The sequence below is a fragment of the Perca flavescens genome, chromosome 3 (assembly GCF_004354835.1).
Source record: "Perca flavescens isolate YP-PL-M2 chromosome 3, PFLA_1.0, whole genome shotgun sequence".
Lineage (NCBI taxonomy): Eukaryota > Metazoa > Chordata > Actinopteri > Perciformes > Percidae > Perca > Perca flavescens.
In genome coordinates, this window is record NC_041333.1 from 32,243,338 (window position 1) to 32,267,130 (window position 23,793).

General features: G+C 39.6%; 1 protein-coding gene across 1 annotated transcript; it reads right to left on the reverse strand.

The window, feature by feature from the left end:
- Positions 1 to 1,348: 1,348 nt before the first annotated feature.
- tbx4 (T-box transcription factor 4) lies at positions 1,349 to 22,961 on the reverse strand. Its single transcript, XM_028573271.1, has 9 exons — positions 22,893 to 22,961; positions 17,507 to 17,652; positions 16,924 to 17,018; positions 8,845 to 8,964; positions 7,168 to 7,315; positions 2,941 to 3,093; positions 2,569 to 2,657; positions 2,116 to 2,351; positions 1,349 to 2,004 (listed from the first exon to the last, which is right to left on the reverse strand). Exons 2-9 carry the CDS (start codon positions 17,648 to 17,650, stop codon positions 1,349 to 1,351), a joined length of 1,641 nt encoding a protein of 546 aa, XP_028429072.1. The 5' UTR covers positions 17,651 to 17,652; positions 22,893 to 22,961.
- Between the last annotated feature and the right edge of the window lie 832 nt (positions 22,962 to 23,793).

Sequence of the window (23,793 nt, forward strand, 5' to 3'; positions counted from 1 at the left end):
ATCTGTGATTCCTTTTGGACATCAACCCCAGCATACTTCTCAAGGCTGGCGGTATTGTATATTGTTCTTATTGTCAACCAATGTCATGAAAAGACCCAAACCACAAATCCTCTATCCTCTTATCCTTTATATCAATGCGCAACACTGTTGCACAGGTTTACGTGTTCCTTAAAAACCACAAACACAGCCACTGTAATTTATTTGAAGTCACTTTAGATAAACCGTCCTGCTGCTGGACATACTCACCAGTCCACCAAATGTATATTCTAGTCAGTCAACTTGCATAGAAATTATTATTATGTGAATGCAGAATACATACAGCGTTGATATTTGGCGTTGAGGCTTTGAACTCGTCACCCATTACATAAAGCGCTGCATAGCAGAGAGTGGAAAACGACAATAGACTCAGGATCTACAGGTGGATGCTGGGGTGGAGGTGGAGCTTTTGAAAGGCTATATGAACAGCAGTTGCAGCAAGTGATAGCACAGCTTTCAGGTGAGCCATGTTTCAGCAGGCAAGCAACAAAAGATGAGCATAGCACTGACAGCTTAAGTACGCTGCCATGACTAAAAGGGTGAGTTGGATATATGTTGCAGTGAAAGGAGTATGTGATGTGACTCACATTAATCAGCAGCTGAAAGAAGTCTTCAACAAATTATATTTATGTTTGCCCAAAACTACAGTGGCCAGCTGTTTTAGGAAACTGCTGAGACCTTTTTGACCAGTTTTTAAAGATAAACGTCTTCACCCCAATAGGTTTGGTGATGAGTGATACAGACAGGGTAGAGTCAGAAAGTATTGAGAGACTTGCACACTGTTGACTTGGTCTTTCTCATTGCCTTGTCAACAATAAAAAAAATATAGAATAATGGCAGCCTTAGTTATGAAACATGCTCTGTCTAGGTGGAGCGCTACAAGAAATGATAAAACCTTCACTGCTCAGTTGTCCCTGGGAGACCATCATGTACGCATATTGCACATATCTAGGCCTCTAATTCTCTTTAAGGGCAAGAGTTACAGCTCCATCTGATAGAATTGTAAGTGCTGCTCAAACCCGCACTTTGCATTTGAGTGTTTACAAACCACCCTATCTGATCACAGGCTAGTACACATGCTACACATCTGCATAAGTAAAATGGTCAGCCACAGTTCACCACATACAGTGTTGCATGTAGTGCTTCAGTGCCAATTCAGGGATGTTAATGGCTTTGGAGTGCAATTTGGCAATGATCATGGCTGTAGCTCATTATCACGGCTTTTCATCAGCAGCCCACTGTGTTTTTTTTATTACTTTGATTCATTTCAGACTTGTACATTAGACAAAACTGGTTTCTCCAGTGGTCCACGTTAGCTGTCAGTCCAGGGAGTCCCTGCACTACTCCGCTCCACTTGGTAGTGATAGGATGGATCCCGTATGGATATAGTGCCTTGTGTTGGATAGGTTGAGAAATCTCTATGAGGCCGGAGCGGTGACCCTGGCTTCTTGTGGTACAGAGGCGGATGGCCTGGCCTATCTCTGGATCCCGGAACAGCTGGAGAGCAGGATGAAGAGGACGATGAAGAAGGTATGACGGGCAGTCCTCGCTGCACCGTAGCTGAGTTGTAGACCCCCAAGTCAGCCTGTGGTCGTGACGCCATGGATGATGTGGGGTGCGGTACAACCGGCGTGACTGTGGCAGCGTTAGTGAAGTGAGCAGTGAAGGGTTGGTACGGGACACCCTCCACGCTATAGCGAGAGTAGGGCTGCATTGTAGCCCACATGTTGCAATTTATTGAAGAGGCGTTGGTCATATCATCTGTGTCCCCTGCCCCAGATCCAGACTCTGTTTCCATACTACCGTACATACAAGCTTCTCTTGAGGTGATTGCCTCAGTGCAGTACGGATGAGAGAGTAAGGGCGACTCATAAGAGGTAGCTGGACGAAAGTAATGCTCCTCTGAGACCGCAGATGATGTCTCCAGATATGGCCGCTTACATCCAAGCTCTAGATGTCGGGCATTATCTGCAGAAAGATGTAACAGCATTTTTTATTTAATTTTTTTTAATTAGGGAGTACATAATGTGCACATCTGATTATGTACAGTGGCTAAAAGAACAGTGGCTGAGAACATACCTCTGTGTTTGAAGCAGTGGTACAGAAGGCTGGGATCTCTGCTTTGAGGAAAGTGGTTCGAGATGTGATCTTGGGGGTCGGAGTGAGACATAGGAACCCCAGACTCATACTGATAAGAGGACAGGACTTGAGGGTGCCCTGTGAGAACTCCTGCTCCGAGCTTGCCTGCTAGGTGACTATGCGAGGAGATGAGCCTCTGGCGAACCATGTGTTTAGAAATCACTGGATATTCTTTCCTATACATTAGATGTATCAACAGAAGACAAAATTAATCAGTCTGCCATGCCTGCAATTCCACTCAAAACGGTCTTTCAAGGATGCAATGTATTTTTTTTTATATATCCATACACAAAAAAGCTCCTGAAGAGCTGATGTTTACGAGAGACTTCTAGTATGCTAAATGGTCCGACAGGATCAGTTTTACTTTCCTGGTTCCTTTTTGTGTAAACATACCCCTGTATTCTTGAAACGCGCAGATCTCCTTCTTCACTACCCCGGAATCCTTTGGCAAATGGATTGTTTTCTATCTTTAGCTGAGTGATCTAGGAAAATAATGTTTCATTTAAGGTCTCGTTCTTCAAACCACTGAAAATTCCAAGCTAAGGTTCTTTGCTTGCACCCCTATGCAAACTTTAATACCACCCTTAAAACTCAAACTTAGTTAAACATGATTCACCTTCAGAAAAATTATTGGGTGTAATCCCCTTTCATCCATAAAATTAAGAGCTGACACCAATAAATGTTACTTTTATATTTGTAAAATTAGGAATATGGCATTAACTTTATTTTAATATCTGTATTATATTTTGTTGAGACTTGCTGTACCTTGTGGTTTTGGTAAGAGGTTACAGAGATGAAGGCTGTCTCATGAAAGAAATGAGTACAGTAGGCAGTGTTCTTGGATCCAAAGGCGTTGTTTTCATCGGCTTTGACTATGTGTAGTCTGGGCTGGTACTTGTGCATAGAGTTCAGGATGATCTAGAAAGTAGAAGAGAAGGTAACACATTTCATTTTTAACTTCTTGAACAGTAGCAACGGTCTATGAACAGCTACTATGGTGTGGTTGACATTTGTTTTTCACCATTAGCTTGCAAAGAAAATGACCATGTATAATGTATAATAACTGGCTTAAAATGTTAATAAACACTAAATTACGCAGTTGCTGACAAATAAGAGGTTGGGACACTCCACATGATATTATTATTGCTCTCGCCAGAGTATCCAGTGACAGTTGTTACATTGTTTATTCACTACAGTGAATTAGATTACAACCAGTGATTCATTAAACATTGAGACTCCGAGTTAATGACCTGGGACATAATTAAAAAGCTCATGATAATGATGTCACTTCAACAACATCTAAATACAAACTCTCACAGACTTTAACTAACAATAATTGAATGTGTAAAACAAATAAACATGTAAGCCTCACATCAGCTCTCAAAGAAACCATATGCTTATTAAGGTAAATGTGCGCTACCTTTTACCCTCGCCACATTTAACTGTGTGAACTATATGTACCATAGAACCATAACTCAACAGTAGATATCAATAAAGATTTTGTCATTCAGTGTGAAAATCACACTTACATTAACAGTTGTAAAAAGTGTAATTTGCTCACATAAAGTCTGCATATTTGCAGACTCCCAAGCGAAGGGAGCCCTAAAGCACTTCCTGATGTCACTGGGACAACCCTGAGCCCTCACAGAATTTTTTCTGGTCTATGCTCACTGCTTTTTACAGTGCATTATGGGAATTTTATTGCTAGCTGAACAACTTCCAGTTCTGACTCCCTGACCACCCATCTGACACACCTAAAATCATGCCATACTATCAAACTATTTGTATTGAGTGTGTTTATGCCTTTCTTTGATATTATTGTTAATGAAGTAGTTAGCTTGATAGTTTTAACACGGTAAGCTAACATGAATACTATAGTATACCATGCCTGTTACCATCCAGTCTCTGCTGAATTCCTCATTGTAAAAGTGCAAAGTTGTTAGATTGGATTGGATTAGATGCGTTTTTCATCTCCATAAAACTTGATCTTGAATCTAAATGTGTTGCATTAGTATAGCAGGTAGCATGTGCTGAGCGTGCTTTGTGTTTAGTTTGTTTGGGTGGCTACAGGTCAGCTCACTAGCATCAGTCTGCTCACCGCAGCCGAGTGCTGTGCCCAGCGAAGCGTTAGCAACAGTAGGGCAGGGTCATCACTAGTCCAGCTTTGTCAGTGCTGATAAGCATCAAGCTCTGCACTTCGGTTCCCCTCCTCCATTTGCCAGACACTCTCACAAGGAGCCTTCTCCTCCAGGGGGCTCTCAAAGAGAGGCAAAGGTTGAACAGGGCATGGGGAGCTAGGCTCAGGTTGAACACCGAATGGCCCCTTTCTCACATGCTCCTGTTGCTGAGGCAGGCTGGAGAGACACAGATAAGCTATTGGCTGCTTCACCAGAGGCTCTTTGTTGACCTTTGCTTGCTCTGCTGTCTGGCAGCTGTTTAAAATGATACTGGAGACTCTTGGGCAACTGTCTGAATGTAGTGATCAGGCCCTGATCACTACATTCAGACAGTCGCCCAAAAGTCTCCAGTAAAGAGCTAAATAAGGTATTCGCTTTCATCTTTCCCAATATGGAAACATTCAGGCATGATTATTTGCTTCATCTGATATGTGCTTGCGATGAGTTCTTGAAGGACAAGAAGTATTATTTTATCACCATAACATGTAATGACTCAACCCGATCGTCGACAAGAACGTCAATATTGGATGATTCTGCAAAACCCGGATTACGTCCAGTGATAACGTTTTAAGATGGTTTCCTTTTCTAAATGGCAACTACTGTATGGTTAAGGTTAAGGAAAGATTGTAAAATAAGCTAATTGAAATAATTGGCAAATAAGCTACGGTTAAGATTGCTCTGGTTATGCAACTAACTTAGTTACAGTTAGGGAAAGATTGTGCTTATGGTTAATAAAAAGGTGACTATCAATTTAAGGTGTGTGATGGGATGTAAATTCCAGTTTACACATCCGTCCACTATGTGGCAATTACTTTCCACATTGCCACATAAAAGGCATAATACTTCCTGCAATGGTACTGATTGTTGAGCATATATGGGCATAAATCATGAAGGGCGCCATCATTTGAGATACTGGGCTAAATCACCATAGCACATGAGCATTCTGTGTTTAAACAGGGTTAATGATTGACTGTTCTTTGTGATGACACCACTCTCTCACTAGTGTCTGAAATGAGTCAGCTCAGTTTAATTGGAGATTCCTCTGAACATCTCGTGGCTAACAGTGGCAAATCTATCCTAAGTCACTAAAATTTGTTTGCTATTAGTAAACAGAAGCTAGTTTGTATTGATGATGTTGAGCAGGTCCATTGTCAAGACAGGATGGTGGTGGGTAAGGGATATGGTGCAATATAGAGATATCATAGATTTGAAGAACCTTGGGAAAAGACGTCTCTAGTCCTGTAGAACACTGATTCTACAGCTTGATAAGCTAGTACTCTACAACGGGACTAGACTGTAGACCAGAGATTTTCAAACATTTACATGGTGTCAACCCAGGACACAGACCTGCATGTGAAAAGACATAATCTCAGGAATTCCCAATGTGGGAAAATGTAATTGTTTATTTGTACTGAACTCTACAATAGTCTGCTCTCTACCATAAAGGGCACTTCCACTGAAGAAGAAGAGTGAGAACTACCGTTGAATCAGTCATTTTTACACCTTCAATAATGTGTATAATTATTACTGAATGGGAGTTCCTTCGCTGCCCTACTACACACACCTCCTGGTCTGGGCGTCATCTAGGCTCTGCCTGGCCTCAAACTTGCTCTGTCCTCATTACTCGCCCTTATCACTAGCCAGGCACTCAACTCAATCTGACAGCAGGCCCCACCACTGATCTGAGAGGTTATGAATCTAATGAGCCTGCCCATTGATGGGATAGCTTCAGACAAGCTATCCCCCTGGGGAGCACTGCCACAGTCACACTCTTCACCTCCCTCTGCAGCCTCTGCCTTCTCAGATTTTGTATTCTTACCTTTCAGAAATCTGAAAAAACTCCACCTTTTTCTTTTTGCACATGTATCACCAAATGTTTCACATCAGCTTTTAAAAATCTGAAAACCCTTCTAACTTCTTCAGGAAATGTCAGCAGTATATTGGAGTGTGTGTGAGGTGTATTCCAGTCAGGCAAAGCTGAAATTAATAAATTGCCTTGGGAACACAAGGAATTTTAGTGGTGTTTACACACGGTTACGTGCCTATAGCTCTACAGTCTAAAGGTATTTCACCTGTAGAACCCCGTTTACTCAACTGTTGGATGGATTGCAATGCAATTTGGTTCAGACTCTTTGTAAACTGTTCCCCTGACCTTTCATCTAGCACCATCATCAAGTCAAAATTGCAATTTGTGCGATACTTTGCTTTATCTCTAACAGTTTGGTTTTCTTTACAATGACCCACTAGCATAGCTGTAGCCTCTTATAAGAGTTGACTGGACTTGTTATGAAATTGACTCAGATGTTTAAGATAACTCCACATATTCTTATCTAAATTATATTAGATTTCTATGTGACACCGTTTTTTAAGCTGTGTTAAAAATGCTTCTCATATCTTAGCAATTAAATTGGTGAGTAAAATGTTATTGTTGTGGGAATCTAGCTAAAAAAAATGCCACTGGAGGGAATTTGAAGACATTTTCAACTTGTGCTGGTGCAAAAAAATGAGGTTTATTTTTTAGTAAATTTAAAAACACTTTAATAACCGAGTGTGCAAATTGAAAGGTTTAAAAACGAGCTTGTACGTAGAAAGATTAAAAAAAATACTCAACAAGACAAGACCCCAACAATGCAGACCATCACACACACAACTACTCCCCCTAACTAACCTCTGTGATTGCTATAATTAGAGCACGTCACTAACTATCGGAATGATAGCAAAATCAAAAATCCAATACATTTTGTAAAAACATTAACCCTTTCTTTAAATAGGTTTTGAGTTATAGAAAGTACTAATATTCGCTGCAGGTACTCACATGCCCAAAAGGGTCCAGGTGATTGTTTGTTAGCTTGAGCTTCTGAAATGACACCAGTTGCCTCATCCAGTGAGCTCCTGTGGCGGGGGAATCAGGGTGCACATAGAGTCTGCCTGGCATTGCTGGCTCGGCCTTGCCAGCCACCATCCTAAAAACAGATTGAGAGACATGCAGAAGAAATCTGATAATGATAGAAAAACCTAATGTTGCCTCTCGCTGTCTTCAAGAGCTAATGCCATCCAACATTTAGATAATACGTCTTGGTTAATCTAACATCACTCACTATAAATGTTTGTTCCTGTCTCCACATTAACCAAGTCTCTTTTACTATAATGTAGCATTATAGAGGCGTAAAACACCACTGCTCTCAACCCTCACAGTATTAAATCCCTTAGACTGGAAGGAGGTGGCCTCTGCTAAAATATCATTACTAATTACCGGTATGCTTCTCCAAGGTGTCGCTGAGGAACACCAGAACCTGCCAACTGCAGGCCACGACACAAGATCAGAAACAAATGGCTGTAAAAAAAAAACGTATTTCGTGTTCTTTACAGCTTTTCCTGGCAAAACTTTTTTGTCCACTCATGGACAAGTGGCAATGCCAGTTCTAATGTCATACTGATGGATGGAGGACTGCTATGCCTTTGCCTCCAGATACAGGGTCCACTGGAAAATACTAAGTTCAGTCCAGCAGCTTTTTCTCTTTCTAGTATTTTAGTAAATACTGTGCTTCTTTGGTGAATAGAGTGTAATCATGCTTATCTGAGGAATCAAACGCCTCTTTTAAAAAGATATTTACCCAATATAGGCATGACCGAAGCAGCAAGTACACATAATGACTCTTAGTCCCTCTATCTCATGGAGAGAAGAAGGGAGCAGAACATTGGTGTTATGGTTTGGCCCTTTGTAGTGAACTGTGGGATTACAAACTAAGGGCCAGGGCCTGATTAAGGGGAGCATTTGCAGTTGGGTCCCTATTGTGCAATATAACTTAAAATGTTGTCAAAACCTAAAAGTCTACAAATGAGTGTCACATAATTAATGTAGGCAATAATGCAGGACCCTTTTTAGCTGATATCATAATATGATATTGTTTAGTTTTGAAAATTCCCTATCAAACCTACCAAATTGCTTACAAAATTGACCCACTAGTGTAAGTGTATTATTGCCTAAGCCTGACAATACCTTGACAATAGTTTTGGACCATCAGCAGAATCTATCCCTAATGTTAACCATACAGTAGTTGCCATGCGCAGATCATGCGCAATCCAGGGTTTCGCAGAATTGTCGAGGTATTACTCTAGTCCTTAGTCCTCTCACTGAAGCAAAACGATGCAACTTTTACAGAACTTTTACAGGACAATGGCACATTGAATTCCTCTTTTTTTTTCCCAAATTCCTCTTAAGTCAGTTACTTAAAAGACATCATCATGAGGCAGCCTGACTGAGAGTGAGTATAATGGGACTACACTCAAGACATCTCTTCTGTGAAGTTACAGTTTGTTTTCTGCTTGTTTCTGTGATAACCCCATTGAAATGTTCAATCGTGAAATGTTGAGACAAAGTGTATAGTAAGTGTAAGTAAAGAAGACTCATAAAGTCAGTGGACTTTTTAATGTCAGTTACACAGCAATATCTAACATCAGCTACCTTATGGCTTTGCAATTGCAAACTTACCACTTGTTATCGCAGAACTTGTAGCGATGGTCATCAGCTGGGACAATGTCAATAAGTAGGATGTATTTGGTTTTGGGGTTCATCCCAGTCACTTTAACCTTGTAGCTGGGAAACATCCTCCTGTTGAAGAATGTAAAGGAAAGGTATAAGAAATTTGGCTGTCACATGAAGGCAAAGCAACACTTCATTAAACAATAGAGTATTAAATAAGATGAATTAGCTTAAGCACCAACATAAGTTCTTATTCTCAAACAGAAATCAGTGTGATTAGAACCTTTAAGAAGGATTTGATCTGAACTTGTAAACATGATTGTCAGTTTTTATAGAAACAGCCTTTTCATATGCAACCGACAGGGACTAACAAAAATCTGCTTTTACCAAAGGTCTGTACTTTGCACTGTGCAATGATCGTCTTAAGAAAGGATCCGGTGGGCTGTTAAAAACAGCTGTGTGTGGAGGATAAGTGTAGTATTGTCACGGATAGTGCAGATGAAAATCCGATTAGCTCCCTGACTGTAGCTCAGTGATGTTCTTAAGGGATTGGGATGAGAAAGGACCCACAGATATCATGGGACTGAGAGAAGAGTAGGATAAGATGCTGCCTTGCCTCAGAAACCTGAAATCACTTTGACCTCAACATAAAGTGGATGAAACCTACTACACAGATAATGCCACTAAGCACATTATGGAAGAAAACCCACTTGTCAAACCTTCCAGGGTCATTTCCTTGATGTTGTCTTGACTGTCAAAATCTCACATTGTCTGACCTGGTAATGATTTTGTAACTTGCAGGCCTTTATTTCGGAGCAGACTAAAATCCTCTCATACTTGTGATACCGGGAGGCCATAAAAAGTATGGGAACATGCTCTATCTTTCATCTTTGAAATGCCTCCAGACTAAAAGACAGAATATGTTAATATAGCACTCAAAGCTATAAAACACATGAAGGGAGCTACCTTTCCTGACCTCTTCTGGGAAACCAAAAACTTTTTCATCCCATCTGCGCCAAAGGAAATTTCGCAAAGGGCTCTGCGCCCCTTATAAAGCTCTAAGTGGTTTTTAATGGCACCCGAGATCGGACAACAGTTTAGATAGCCGACTCGTCATTGCTCAAGAGGCTACGGTCAAAAAGGCCTGCAGTTTATCTGTGGGTGCTGCCCATGGCAACGTGTTCAAACATTGGAGGACACTCATGAAAGCCTTGCATGCTTTCTGGGAAAATGGCGTAGCATCAAAACCCCTATCTACATGCTTGCTGTTCCGATTGGTGCAAATGCCCTTCTTCAAAGGCTTATAGTGCCTGACACCATCTGATCATGTTACTGTAAATACTCCCTCACGTAAGATAGAGAGTAGGAGGGGGATTGAGGGCAGGTAATTCAAATCTCTCTCCCAGGCTTCGAATCCAATCAGTAGGACAGATCAGTCCCGGTATCATCCTCACTGAAAGACGGGTTAATCTTAGAGGAACATTCAAAACAGACCTCTTCTCATCTCTGTCTCCACTCACACCATACAGATGGAGGCCTGTGTCAACACATGCGGCCCTCGGATTTGTGTAATATGGCCATATTAACTACCTAGTGAGGGCTTTGCTGCTGCTCACTCTTCAGCTGTGGGAATTAGTCTGTCCAGTCAGACAAAATAAACTGGCTGCACCGCAATCTTATACATAAATGAATGTTGTTGAGTCAAAATGTGTCTTGGTTCTGTAGAGAATCACATATGCTCTTACATAGATCTAAGTATGCTTCAAACGAACTAGCTTGTATGACATAAGGCAAAAGTGGTTATACCTGTTCAAAACAGTCACACTTGAAATCATAATGAGGGGGAGATGCAATAAAGTGTGCCGCGCCTACTTTATACCTCCGCACACGGGTCCAATTGCAGAGTACAGGGGGAGGGTTGTGGGATTATGTTTTGGGAAGTTACAAAAATGGTTGAACACAGTTTTCCAGTTCCACTATTGGAAAGGGGGTTCCAGACGCTGTTAGGCGATCCAACAAGCTCTTTGTTTGAAGCACTGAGGCCTTTAAAAATCCACCTAACCCAGTGTATTAAATGTTTAAACATTTCAGCTGAAGTGTGATCTGTGTTGGAACCTATACATCTTAACCCTTTATTGTTGAAAGCATTGTCTGTTCTTGTTGCTGCCAGATGTGGACAAACAGGTAGACAGGTAGATAAAAAGGACAGTGATTTTTGGATGAAAAATAGTAGAAGTGACAGTTTTCTTCCTTCTAATTGATTCACATGCAGCCCACCTAGCCTAATCCCAAACTGTGTTGTAAAATGAATGTGGTTTCATTCATTCACGGTACCTCCACTGCATCACAGGAGTGACAAGATAAAGTTTTTGTTTTACAAAGTCAGCAAACAGCCTTAATCCAAGATTTTTTATGGTGGTAATTCACCTTACACTTCTCAGATCGGTATCAGCGCAGCTCACTAGTTTTTTCCATTTAGCCCACATTTGAAAAATAGTTTAATAAGCATTTAAATAAGTAGTGAAAGAAAAGTAAATGTAAATGAGTGTTTCTCTTGTTCTTGTGACATCAATAGCAGCACAACCATTGTAGTCTACGGTTGAGAAATATAAGATCTGATAGAAATTTGTCAATTATTTGACATTTTGCTATACCGTTTATACTGAGATAGCTATCCCTTTAATATTTCTGGTTTTATTACTTGCAATTTGGATTAACATGATAATTAATTTCTCAGTTGATTAGTACAACACATTGTATGTTGATGTTGGAATATAACATACTTTGTGATTTTCATCTTTATGTAATGACCAACCTTATTGTAGTCTATGTGTAGCTGTGCTCAGGCAAAATGGCTTTCATTGTAGTCCTGTCATTGAGCTGCCTTTGTGTCGGTCTACAATCTTATATACATGTGATGAAACATGCTATATCTTGGTGTTGCATATCTGCTACATCTATAAACAAACCATAGGTATTGCAACTCTGATTTTCAAAGAAAGACAACATGAAGGCATACATATACATACGGTGGTGTGACTAAGTGAGTGAGTTTAAGAGGAGCATGAGAAATGGACGTTGGAGAGTGTGTGTATGATATCAGTGTCAGGGTGTGTGTGCGTGTGTATGTCTGTGCCCAGCCAGCTGTTTCTCTTAACAATCCCATATGTTTAGGCCCTCCAGTGATCCATTCCCTCTCTGGGAATCTCCAGTACCACGGCAAGATCAAAAGGAGTGTTGGGGGGGGATGATGAAGCGCTACAACCTAGTAGACCCGGCCTATTGTGGGCGCCGGATTCCTCTTATCAACCCGCCGCTGCTCTCTTGACGGGCTGTGTACAAAGAGGGAGAGTGAGGGAAGAGCTGCGCTGGGTGCTTTGAAGAGGGAGGATTACGCCTGGACAATGACACTCACAATAACAAGTCTACTAGTCTCAGCTAGGTGCTGCATGGGAGTGGACTGAGCAAGTTTCATCTCAGAGTGTTGGGAAAATGTGGGATCCCCTGCATGACGGCCTGGCTGCTCTGCATCTGTACCTCCTCTCCTGCCACCTCTGCAATGACCCTCCTCACAACTGTGGGCCCCAAACCTTTTTTAAACGAGGACACACAAATATGTTGAGAAAGCACATGCACAAAGTTCAGCAGCATTTTAGCTGCTTTTAGACACAGCTGAAAATAATATAATCCTGAAGTGTTTGCAATTTAATCTCACAGTCAATTTATCACGTAATGTTTAAAATGATACATATAACACTTAACATTTTGACATGGCTTTGAAGTGTCCATTTCAACCATCATTCTCACAGGCTTTCTGCTCACATCAAACTCAACACCATGCAGATCCACACGACCACACGCGGACTCCATTGGAAATTGCTCTTTTGTGTTTTCACTCTTTCCCCTTTGACCTTTCACTTCCACATAGAACAGCATAGTCACGCATCCTCTTCTACTGTATCATACGATACACTGAAGACTCATTAAGAGATATTTATTTTTGGCTTATATTGCGTTAATTAGTCCATCTGAGGATTGACAGAAAAGGGGGGAAGAGAGAGAGGGTACGACATGTACTACAGACATCATTGGGGCGCACGCTCTACCAGGTGAGCTACAGAGCGCCCCATTCTTGTTCTTTTACAATCTGGGACGTACAGTACAGCGGGATGTACAGTACCACTGGACCAGAAATCCGAAAGTTTTTAAACAAGTTCTTAGTTTTAACATGTTATCTAAACCTGTGCTTTTGGACACGTAAGTGGGCATCAGGACTCCCCAAGAGGTTACAATATAAATTATAAAAGCTCCAGAAGTATTGACATGATAGGGAAGAGGATACAGTTCTGCCTTTCTTGTAAAATACTAGATAGGATTACTTCTAGAGGCCTCTAAAAAATATTTGAATGAAACAATGGGAAAAAATCCCTGGTTGAACTGCATAGAACTCAAAGAAGACAAATCCAGCCTATGGTGAGGGGTAGCAAATGGACATTGCTTTGTTTAAAAGCAAGCAAAATAATACAAAAACATTTAGATTTCACCCAGAAAAGTCCCTGTTTTTATCTAAGAAGTTAGTTGTGCCATCTCCAATACACTTCCTACATTACTATCCAAATGCACAAATGAAAATCTACGCATTATTTATTACATTTACGCTGTTAGATCATTATTTCAACTTGTTCGTTCCACGTTAAGTATATGTATCAGCCAAGCAACACAGTCAAGAAAGTGGCGGCATCGGCCATCATTGGGGATGCCGGCTGCCGTAAAACACCAAAGAAGAAGAAAATAGTCAGGAAGACAGCCTCTGATTGGTCGACACACTCACCCCACTGCATTCTTGGAGTCAAGATGGCCTAGGCTAAACAGCAAATAGATACCTTTCATATGAAAAGATAAATAAATAACCATTCAGTTGTGGATTTATCATTCTGGAATTATTGTGCAAAGCCTCTGAAAAGACACTGCAGTTCCAGGCTGGATTACAAAACCTATGGAAGGCCTATGATCAAACGAAGACCTCTTTAAAACGATGCATCTCTCTGCTTCTAAACAAAGAAAAAGTCTCTACACTGCATTGATCTGGAGATATTGAATATCACGTAAAAAGTGTAGTTTTCTATTGTATATGACTCAGGGGGGCTTTAGTTATAAATGCACAATTGGTTTGCCTATCAGCCAGTGTTGAGTAAAATGTTATAACCAATGGGAATGATGGACAGAACTACAGAAATATGCCCCTCTGCTGATTGTTGGTTGTGAGCTGCAGCTTGTCATTGGAACTCTTTACACTTTTGACAAAGGACAACCAGAAGAAAAAGCCTTATTCCGACCAGTTGTACGTTGACAGAACACCTACTTTACTGGAGTTTCCCTGCCCATGTATATGGGTAGAACTGGCATAACCCGGTTATTCATTTAACCGGGGTAAGGCAATACCACAGTTACTGCTGTGCATGTAAACGCACTAAGTGTGCTGTTGCAGCTAGTTAGAAAACATTTAAACATCTGACTAACACCCGTTTGCAGTTTTTCAAAAATTGCTGATGACGAAGAATGACTAGGATTACTATATTGGTGGAAAAATGCCACTTACAGAATGTAAAAATCTAATTTAAAACTAAATGCAAACAGGCACACAAAAATGTTGCTTAAAAGGAAATTCAGTCTGAGAAATGTTGTATGCCAACTTGTGCTTTTTCTACTGCACTTAGTTGGTGTGGCGTTCCCCAGGGCTCAGTTCTTGGGACAATACAGTTTCTGTAAAAATGTAAATTGTAAATAAGATAGATTGTTTTAATTTAATTTGGAGTCATTTAATAATGATTATTGATTAGAAGTAAAAAAAATAGTTGTAATGTCATCTCACTTTATTGTGCTCTCTAAATAGACAAACAATGATTTCCTATTCAACATCTTAAAATTAATTTTAAGATTTTTTGCCATGCTCATGGCATGGCTCTTAGTTGGTCCACCACTCTCATCCAGACAGATTGCCATGCAGTTTTGTACATCCATGGACACCAGAGGATAAAGCCAAATGACTGTTGTGATCCCCTCTAGCGCCACCATAAGGTTGACATTTTTGGCTTTTAATAAAATGTCTCTACAACTGCTGGATTGATTGCCATGTAGTTTGGTGCAGACATTCATGTTACATTAGAGAATGAATTGTAATCACTTTGGTGATCCCTTAACTTTCCATCTAGCCCCATTACATTTTTATTTGTCCAATTAATACTTTGGCTTATGACCAAACACTAACAAAACTAAGGACATTCTCATCACCCTTCGTTGTACTTTGTGCTTAGTGTTAATTAGCTAATGGAACTGTGCCAACATGCCTAACTGAGATGGTAAACATTGCTATACATCAGCATGTTAGCATTGCCAGGTGTCATTGTCCAGGTTAGCCATTGTTAGAAATACCAGTTGATAACAACGCATCATTTTTTCATCTGCTCCATGATTAATATTTGAAACATTTTTGGAGAATCACTGGAAATGACTCTCACGTACAGGATGCTACAATTGCACTTATAGAATGCTCTGCTCAAATGTCAGATTTAATACAATGTTAAACTACATGCACTATTCATAACATACTTGAATAATTCAGTCCGGTGTTGATATCATTTAGTGTGAGTTCATTTTCAGAGCTGTTGCTTCTGAAGGATGAAGCCAGTTTTTGTGTGACCTTTAGCATGTCTGCTGCAAACTGACAGTAGGTAAACCCAGACAGGTTTCCCAGCACAGCTGCACAGCTAAACCACTAAACCACTGCACAGCCCTTCAAAGGGCTTTAAGGATTCAGAGTCCACTTTATCAGCTGGACAAGGGAAAGCCCATCTCTTACGGTTATGCAGCATTAAGGAAAAAATGTGGTGACCTTTTACATTTTTTTACTGAAAAAAAAAACATCCCATGAGGAATGAGAGGCGGAGGTCGATTTGAGAGTCTACTCATTCTCTGGTTAATGTCCAAAGGCCTCACTATCTAATCCTCAGGTCGCATTAAATCCAACAAGCCGAGCAGTCATTTGTGTTTTCAATTATGTAGTCCCTGCTGCAGGAACTTTCTGTCTCTTCCTTAAAGACAAAGCTATAACTGCTATATGTTACTGTTAGCTGTCTAAACAGATGGTCACAGAAAGGTATGATTCTCATTTTACCTACTGAATCCATCACTTGAATATCACTTTCTCTATAATTTTCCACAAACTTATAAAAAATATGAGCAGCTTTTGATATACAGTGACTATGAATAATAGTTGTTTAGTAATGTTTCTGTCTTTGAGGAAAGGCTTATTAAGGGCACTGCATCACTTTTTGTGATGATTAAACTCTTGTAATTGATTAGGTTATTTGTAGCTTTGATCTAAATTCCATTTTTGTGTGGTGTGTGAAAAATGATTCATTATTAACAGTTGTGGAAAGTAACTAGCTACATTTACATCTACGTTACTTAATTAAATATAATGTTGAAGTATTTGTTCTTTACATGAGTTTTTTAATGTTCTGCTACTTTATACTAATACTCCATTTCTGAGGAATTTATTTGTATTTCTTTACTCCACTACATTTGTCTGACTATAGTTACTTTACATATTAAGATTTTACATACAAAACTTATGATCATCTTATAAAATGATGCATTATTTTATATTAAACTACCCAACTCTACATGCAGTACTTAAAACTACAACATTGACATGATCTTTACATGCTAATTTATCCATAATAAAAAAAATGAAACACAGGATTTTTACTTGTAACAGTATTTGTACGGTGTGGTGTTGCTATTTTAACTCACGTAAAATATATGAATACTTCTTCCAGCACTGATTATTAAGGTCATTTCTAATAATGGAATTAATAGATAAGCTATGCTAACATAAAGCACACATACAGACATTTCCAAAATAATAGAAGTACATGCAAAACACTTTTGTTGTTGTTGGTGGATTAGAAACATGTTTAAATAAAAGCATTGTGACCTGTTCTTAACCTAAAACTAACTAATGATTTCGCCCTCTTTGGGTCTAGACTGTACCGTGACTGATGGTGTGTTCGCTGCTTTACTAACCTGCCTGCTTTAGTAATGATCATCTCTGTGCCGGCCTCATGGAACTTCTTCCACAGCTCCCTTTCATGAAGAACAACCTTGATGTTCTCAATGTTCTGAAAGAGAGCGGAAATCACTGTTACACACAAACACACAACAGCAATAGGGTATCAAGAAAAACCCAATGCCATTTAAAGTATTTGCATATAACTGCACTACAGAGCAACGTATAAATCATCTGCAGTATACATGTCATACATGTCAAATTTAAAATCCACTCCATATTTTTTGTGTATTTTATTAATTTAAGTATGTTATTTGTTTTGACACCTTACAAAGATTCATCAAAAATTATTGAAGAGCTAGGTTTGGGTACTGTACTGTAAACCATTTAGTGCAAACAGATGTTTCCACTGTTGCTTTCTCCTGAACCTCGCTCGAAAACATGTTTGGATTTATTTTTTATTCAAAAATCCCAATCAACATGTCATTCCATTTTAATTAAGTTCTAACTATCTAGAGAATCATCCCTTGTCTACAAACTGCAGCCATAAGAGGCAACTGTGTGTTTTTGCCATGTGGACTAAAGGGTCTCCATGCGTACCTGGTCGGGCTCACTGGAGCTGGGAATAGTGGGAGCTGTGGACAGGCCCAGTTGTGACTGGTCTGGAAGGAGATCCGTCCCCCCGGCGGCCTGGACCCGGCTCATACATTCATCCGTCACAGCTGAAAGCTTCTCCTGCAGCATCTCTGCAGGATTAGAAAAATATTTAGCTGTCAGAGTAATCAGTGAGTAGCTGTGAAAGCAGAAAGATATGTCCACTGCACGACAGACCTGGCATGTGACACTTTTCAGATATAGTGTAGACTCTCCAATGCCAATAATACATGGTGTGAATCCAATATTATCAGTAATTGTTGAAAGCCACCATTGGTCACTGCCATCATGTTAACCCTCTGAGGACGAAAGACAAACTGGCGCGTCCAAACACTCCTACTCTACTCCTACTCAAAAAGCAATATTACAAAATTTCATTTCATACATTTCATTTTATTTTAATCATATATAACGTAAGACTTTGGTAAACTCATTTCAAGCACCGAAACAATTCTTACAACACATCTATAAGTTAAGGTTTGTTTACAAAAGAGATTTGAGGAATTTCAAAAAGCGAACATTAACGTTTCAGCTTTAGCGCCAAATTATCTTTTTACACATTGCTCTAGAAAAAATGTGGGCATCACTATACGGAAAGCTGATTTTTGACATTGTGATATGAAACACAAGGGGATCAGTTATAAATGCAAATTCCTTAAAAAGGTAAATTTAGGAAGATATGTGAAAATGCCCTTAGACCTCAGAGGGTTAAGCTCAAATGCACATATTCAGTATATAGCCTATAAAAGCGCCATGTATTTGTATTTTTTTTTTTTTTTTTTTTTTTTTTGAATTTTGAATTTTGAATTTTAGTTAACTGACATCGTTTAATATTCTTTCTAGTCCCATTTTACTCTCCGGAGCTGCAGTTCTTAACTCTAAACTACTCCTTATTTACCTCCAAGATTTACTCTCACTTTTTTTTATCTTCAACATTCAAATTTAATTTTGAGTAATTGTAGCCTTGTGTTAATACATTTCCCTTCAACTCAGTGATAAAACATTTAGAAACCATCTTATAATCCCCCCCCTCCGCCCTTTTCCTGGTCAGGTTTTATTTTTTATATGCAAGCAACAGTTACATTACATCCATGACATGTTGGGTCTTTGTAAATTATAGCGTGTGGTCTAGACCTACTTTATCTGTAAAGTGTCTTGAGATAACTCTTGTTATGATTTGATACTATAAATAAAATTTAATTGGATTGAATTAAATCCTCTGTTTCATGTAAATGTGAGTAATGTAGAGGTAAAATGTTGTTGCTGCTCAGCAGATGTTGGCCATCATCATTTCATCACACATTTTCAATAGGCCTTTGAATGTAAAGTAATAGATCTAATATTTAAAGCTATAGTGCGTAGTTTCTGTCTCCTCCATGAGGAATTCTTAGCAATGACAACAGAACTGTCGGCGCGTCTACATGATACAAGCCTTCCGTGACCGCACGCTCCCCCTCCCCCTCCCCCCTCCTCCACGCAGTTGCTAGTAGCCAAGGAGGACACGGAGGATTAAAAAAACATGATGGACTCTTCAGAAGAGATAATTATCTTCACTGGGAATGTCTGCTACTATGATGTTCTAATAATAAAGGTCATTCCCCAGTACAAGTCACATATGTTTTGGCAGAAAAAAAAAGAAGCTGAACTGAAGAATCTAAAATACTCTGAATGTCGAATGTAGACAAAATAAACTCAGCAAATGTTTTTTTCTGGTCTCAGCTACATCAGCATGTGTTTGTAATACAAGTATGCATGTTTCTTTAGCAAAAACAAGGTCATTTGTTTGGATTGGACTGGGTGTCCAGCCACCAGTTGCTGTTGGTAGTGAGAAAGTCTGGCAAAGTTGCTTGACGATGTAAAATAATGTGTTAACTACTAAAGTAGTGGCTTATTACAGGATGTAAACAGGAAAAATGCAGGGAAACCTCATACGTAATTTATTATTAATTTTTTTAATATGTTGTGGTTTTGTACGGCTGCTACCTTGGCCAGGTCTCACTTGTAAAAGAGATTTTTGATCCCAATGAGAATTCCTGATGAAATAATAAATAAAACGTTCAGTTGACACAATTTTAGATCAGGTTTTGAAATATTGCTGTTGACACTATTTGTCTCCAACTCTCCTGGCTGCACTTTATGCTATCTTTTACTTTAGATTCAATATGGACAGAAATATAGATAATACAAAAACAATATAAAATCAGTAATGATATACAGTATAAGCTGTTAGCCTTCACAATACAAAATCACTATTTCAGTTTCACCTATTTTAGGGTCTGCAGCCATTTGTCGTTCAGCATCAAGGTGGCCCAGCATAAGTCAAAAGGTTAACACTGTTTCATTGTGAACAGCCTTCATTGTATCCCATCATGCAATGGGGCAAACTTCAAACATCGGTTCGAAATTTACTCATCTGCTCCTCTTAGGAATGACGAGCTCATGAAATCTTGCACAAATTTCACTGAGCTGCGTGGTTTCATCCAGTATCTAGAGAAACGCAGCACCTACTAATCGTCTCACGTGAACCGTAGTCCGTACAGACTGTTTAGCTCCGTGACAGGTAGTCAGCTAGTAAAACGCTGAGGTTTTATTTCAGATTTGTGGAAGAGACTCTGGCTCAAAGCCTCAGCACCAAATCACACTGACACACTGTTATCATACATGTAGTAAAAAATGCAACTGTGCTTGTATGAGAAGATGTGCAGTACTGTAACACTAAAACTAGAGCCAAGGGCAATTTTTAATTGAATTAAGAAACACGCAGGGCTCCTGAAGCAGTTTCAAACTAGATGGATTAGACTATTTTTATTTTTTTTGAACAGGAAAGGAACAAAAAAAAACATGAAAAAAAGCTGTTGAAACTAACATAGTGCAAGTAAAAATGGAGGATGTATTTATCCTTGTCATTATGTTGACGGCCATAAGTCCTCCTGTCTCTCACACCTATGGAACCACTGCAGATTGTCTTTCACACTGCTTCATAACCCCACATCTGTGTCTGCGTCTCATCTCGCTGCTGCGGCTGCTCCGAGCTTCATGTCTGCCTCAGACTCTCAGGGGTGTCATCCGGCTCCAGACTGCAAACACTGTTCTCTGAGTGCTAGTTCTGAGGCTGGAACTATTGGTGAGGGATTAACAACCCCGTTATTTATGCTACAAAGACATTTACTTCATTAAAAATGCTCTTTTCTAGCATGTATTTAAAAAACTTCCCGCTGACATATTTCATATTCCAACTATAGTTAGTTTGATCATGTTTCAGCTGTATTTCACACTGACCACAAGTTCTCATCACTCTCCTTAATAATGTTCTCAATTATACCAGCTACCAATCTTTCAGAAGAACTAGGCAAAAACTACCCAAAGAACTGTACGTCAGTGTAAAACCTGTTGCTTTCTTCTCCCTGCCCCTGAAAGCCAAGTGCTGTTCATTCCTGAGGGTTGCACACAGGGGATGTGGGCCTGTAAACACAGAGCGGCCACTCTCTTAGCCATGAAAGTAGAGAGGCGGCGTCCAGTGTAAACTGATGGAGACATTTGTGAACGCTAATAAAGATAAGGGCTGACAGGGAAATGACCACAGAGGCTTTTTTTACAGTGTGAAATGGGTCCTTTCACTGGTGCTGTTTAAGCAGCATGAGCCAGAACCCTGTTTTTGTTTCTGTCACTCTAGACACTCAATCCGAAAACTATTCAGGGCACATATTCCTACACACGCTATGCCGTTTCATTACATGTCAACACTTTCAAAAAAAAAAAAGAAAACGTAAGTAAATGAAAACAGAAGTTCTGTTCAAATGAGCTGTGAGATTTGACATTTGACTAAACATTTTATGTAAAGCTCCACTGTCATTTTACATGCTGTTGATGGAAGTCACATGGTCTGGCCACCATCAGTAGCCTATACATCACATTCTGCACTGATCACATTATTCAGATCTTATGCAGAAAGTACAATGCAGACTTTTAAATGGCAAATGCAAAAGAAAAGCCTGAAAAAGTAAAAAAAAAAAAAAAAAAAAAAAGAGTTTTAGTCATATGTGTGTGTGTGTGTGTGTGTTTGTGTGTGTTGTATATGAGATATGAGACATGTTAACTGAGACAGCTGTCATAAAGTTTGTGGCAATGTGCCGCCATTTTGTGTCTGCAGTTCTGATGCCTTAGCATAAACAGGGAAGGCTTTTCAGTCTAGTCAACAAACAATGTTAGATGATAAATATGTAGGCCTAGCCTAAATAAAGCACATAAAAAAAACCAACATCTCAATTCAACTGCATAGTATGACAGTATTTCATCACACTTTCAATGCCAATCCACTACAACCATACCATACTGAAACAGAAATTACTTTTGGAAAGTCGCCATAGATTAAAGCCAAGGTCTGGCATTTAATCAATCAACATTGCGCATTTAAAAAAAAAAAATGGAATGCAATGGCCACTTTCACAGAAACTCCTACAGTGACTTCAGTGCCCATCTTTCCAATCCTGCTTCATAAAAAATAGCCTACCAATGTCTTGTCGAGGGCTACTTTAGGATAATTATGAAACGAACATGAAAACCCTTTCAACAGCATCCTCCATATTTACAAAAAAATATATATTTGTAAAGTAAAACATGAATTTAAAATAATATAGTCACGCCATAATTGTATTACGTTCAAATTATCATCTGCTAATACCTGCCAATACTTAAGCAATACAATTAAAATGTTATATAGGCCTAATTATGTATGCTATAGCCTAATAATAATAATAATGGTAATAACCTATAATAATAATGATTCTTATTATAATTGTAATAATTTGGTGAAAATAAAGCGTTAGGCTATTATTTTAAATTGTTAAAAAAAAATAGAATACAATATAGGCTAGTCTTTATCTGTGAATAAGAATAGTTTTGCATTTGATTATGATGTTATTACATTACAATAACAATGTAATGAAAAAACTATATTAAAAAAAAAAAAATAAGCAATGTAGGCCTATATTAAAAATAGAAATGAAGCCTCAGTATTATTTTAATTTGCTGGACCACTTCAGCCTACTTTACACTCTCTCTCTCTCTCCCTCCACCGTTCTTTGCCCATAACTGTCAGATTCAAATCTTCCATATCCGATTGTCGTGCCGTGGGAGTTAAGTAGTCGAATTATCGCAGCTGATTATTCCCTGGATGGATGACACTGTATTTTAAAGCCCTCTTGGCCTCTGATGTGTCTCTTTAACGCACCCCGTCTGGGACAGACAGCGCTGTTTACAAGCAAGCAGATAATCAGCAGATAATGAATTTACAGTGCAGCTTATCAGACGCACAGACGTGTCTCTACTGTACCTCATGCAGTCAGCTATCATCTGCTTAAATCCATCCCTGTGCACCGCAGCTCTGTCTTCAGCCTGCTAACAGCGGGGTGTTTCCCTTCCCACGGCGTTTGCACGTGCTTTTTTTTTTTTGTTGTTTTTTAAAAAGCGCCTGTTCTCGGGCGGGAATCTGGAGGCTCAGCAGCGGCGGCTGTCCGCTGGGAAGTGTCAGTGCGTCGCTCGGTTCGGCTGCCTTAGTGCCTTTCAGCTTCTCCGGCATCGAGCTGCGTTCTGCGCCTGTGCAGTGCGTGGTCCGAGGGGTGAACTCACTGTGATGTTTTCTTGGAATCACACACACACACACACACACACACACACACACACACACACACACACACACACACACACACACACACACACACACACACACACACACACACGCGTTGCACATAGTTGCTCAGCCCACTTTATGTGTGTGAAAGCAGCAGGGGAGAGAGTGGTTTGTCCCCGTTTCTTTCACCGGGCCGGCCCTGACGCTGCTGCAGCTGGGGAGCAGTGCCTTCCAGGCGGACTGTGCCTCCTCTGAGCCTCGGTAACATCCACCACCATATAGGCTACAGAACTCAGCCAACATGCACTTTTGCAATAGGCCCTACTTTAAAGTAGCTACAGTCATTTTCCACATTATCTAGTTTTGGGGACCTATTATTTGGTCATTTTAGTGTAATTGCCTTCATGGACCAGCAGGCATGGGCCGGTATAAGATTCTGACAGTATGATAATCTTCAGGATAAATATCTAGGGTTTCAAAGTATTGAGGTATTGCAATTACAGCTTTAAAATGTGTTTGTTTGTTTGTTTGTGTGGTAAAAAAACAACTTTTTTTTCCCATTGAACACAATGTATTTCATTTTTAAACATAGGCTACTACACAT

Bases quoted from the DNA above. Each gene is read 5' to 3' on its own strand.
- tbx4 (XM_028573271.1), bottom strand. From the start codon at position 17,650: ATGCTGCAGGAGAAGCTTTCAGCTGTGACGGATGAATGTATGAGCCGG. The intron at 7,316-8,844 runs GTAAGTTTGCAA...ATCTGTTTTTAG, and splicing joins AAGTTCTGCGATAACAAGTG to GATGGTGGCTGGCAAGGCCG. The intron at 2,352-2,568 runs GTATGTTTACAC...TCTAATGTATAG, and splicing joins CGCGTTTCAAGAATACAGGG to GAAAGAATATCCAGTGATTT.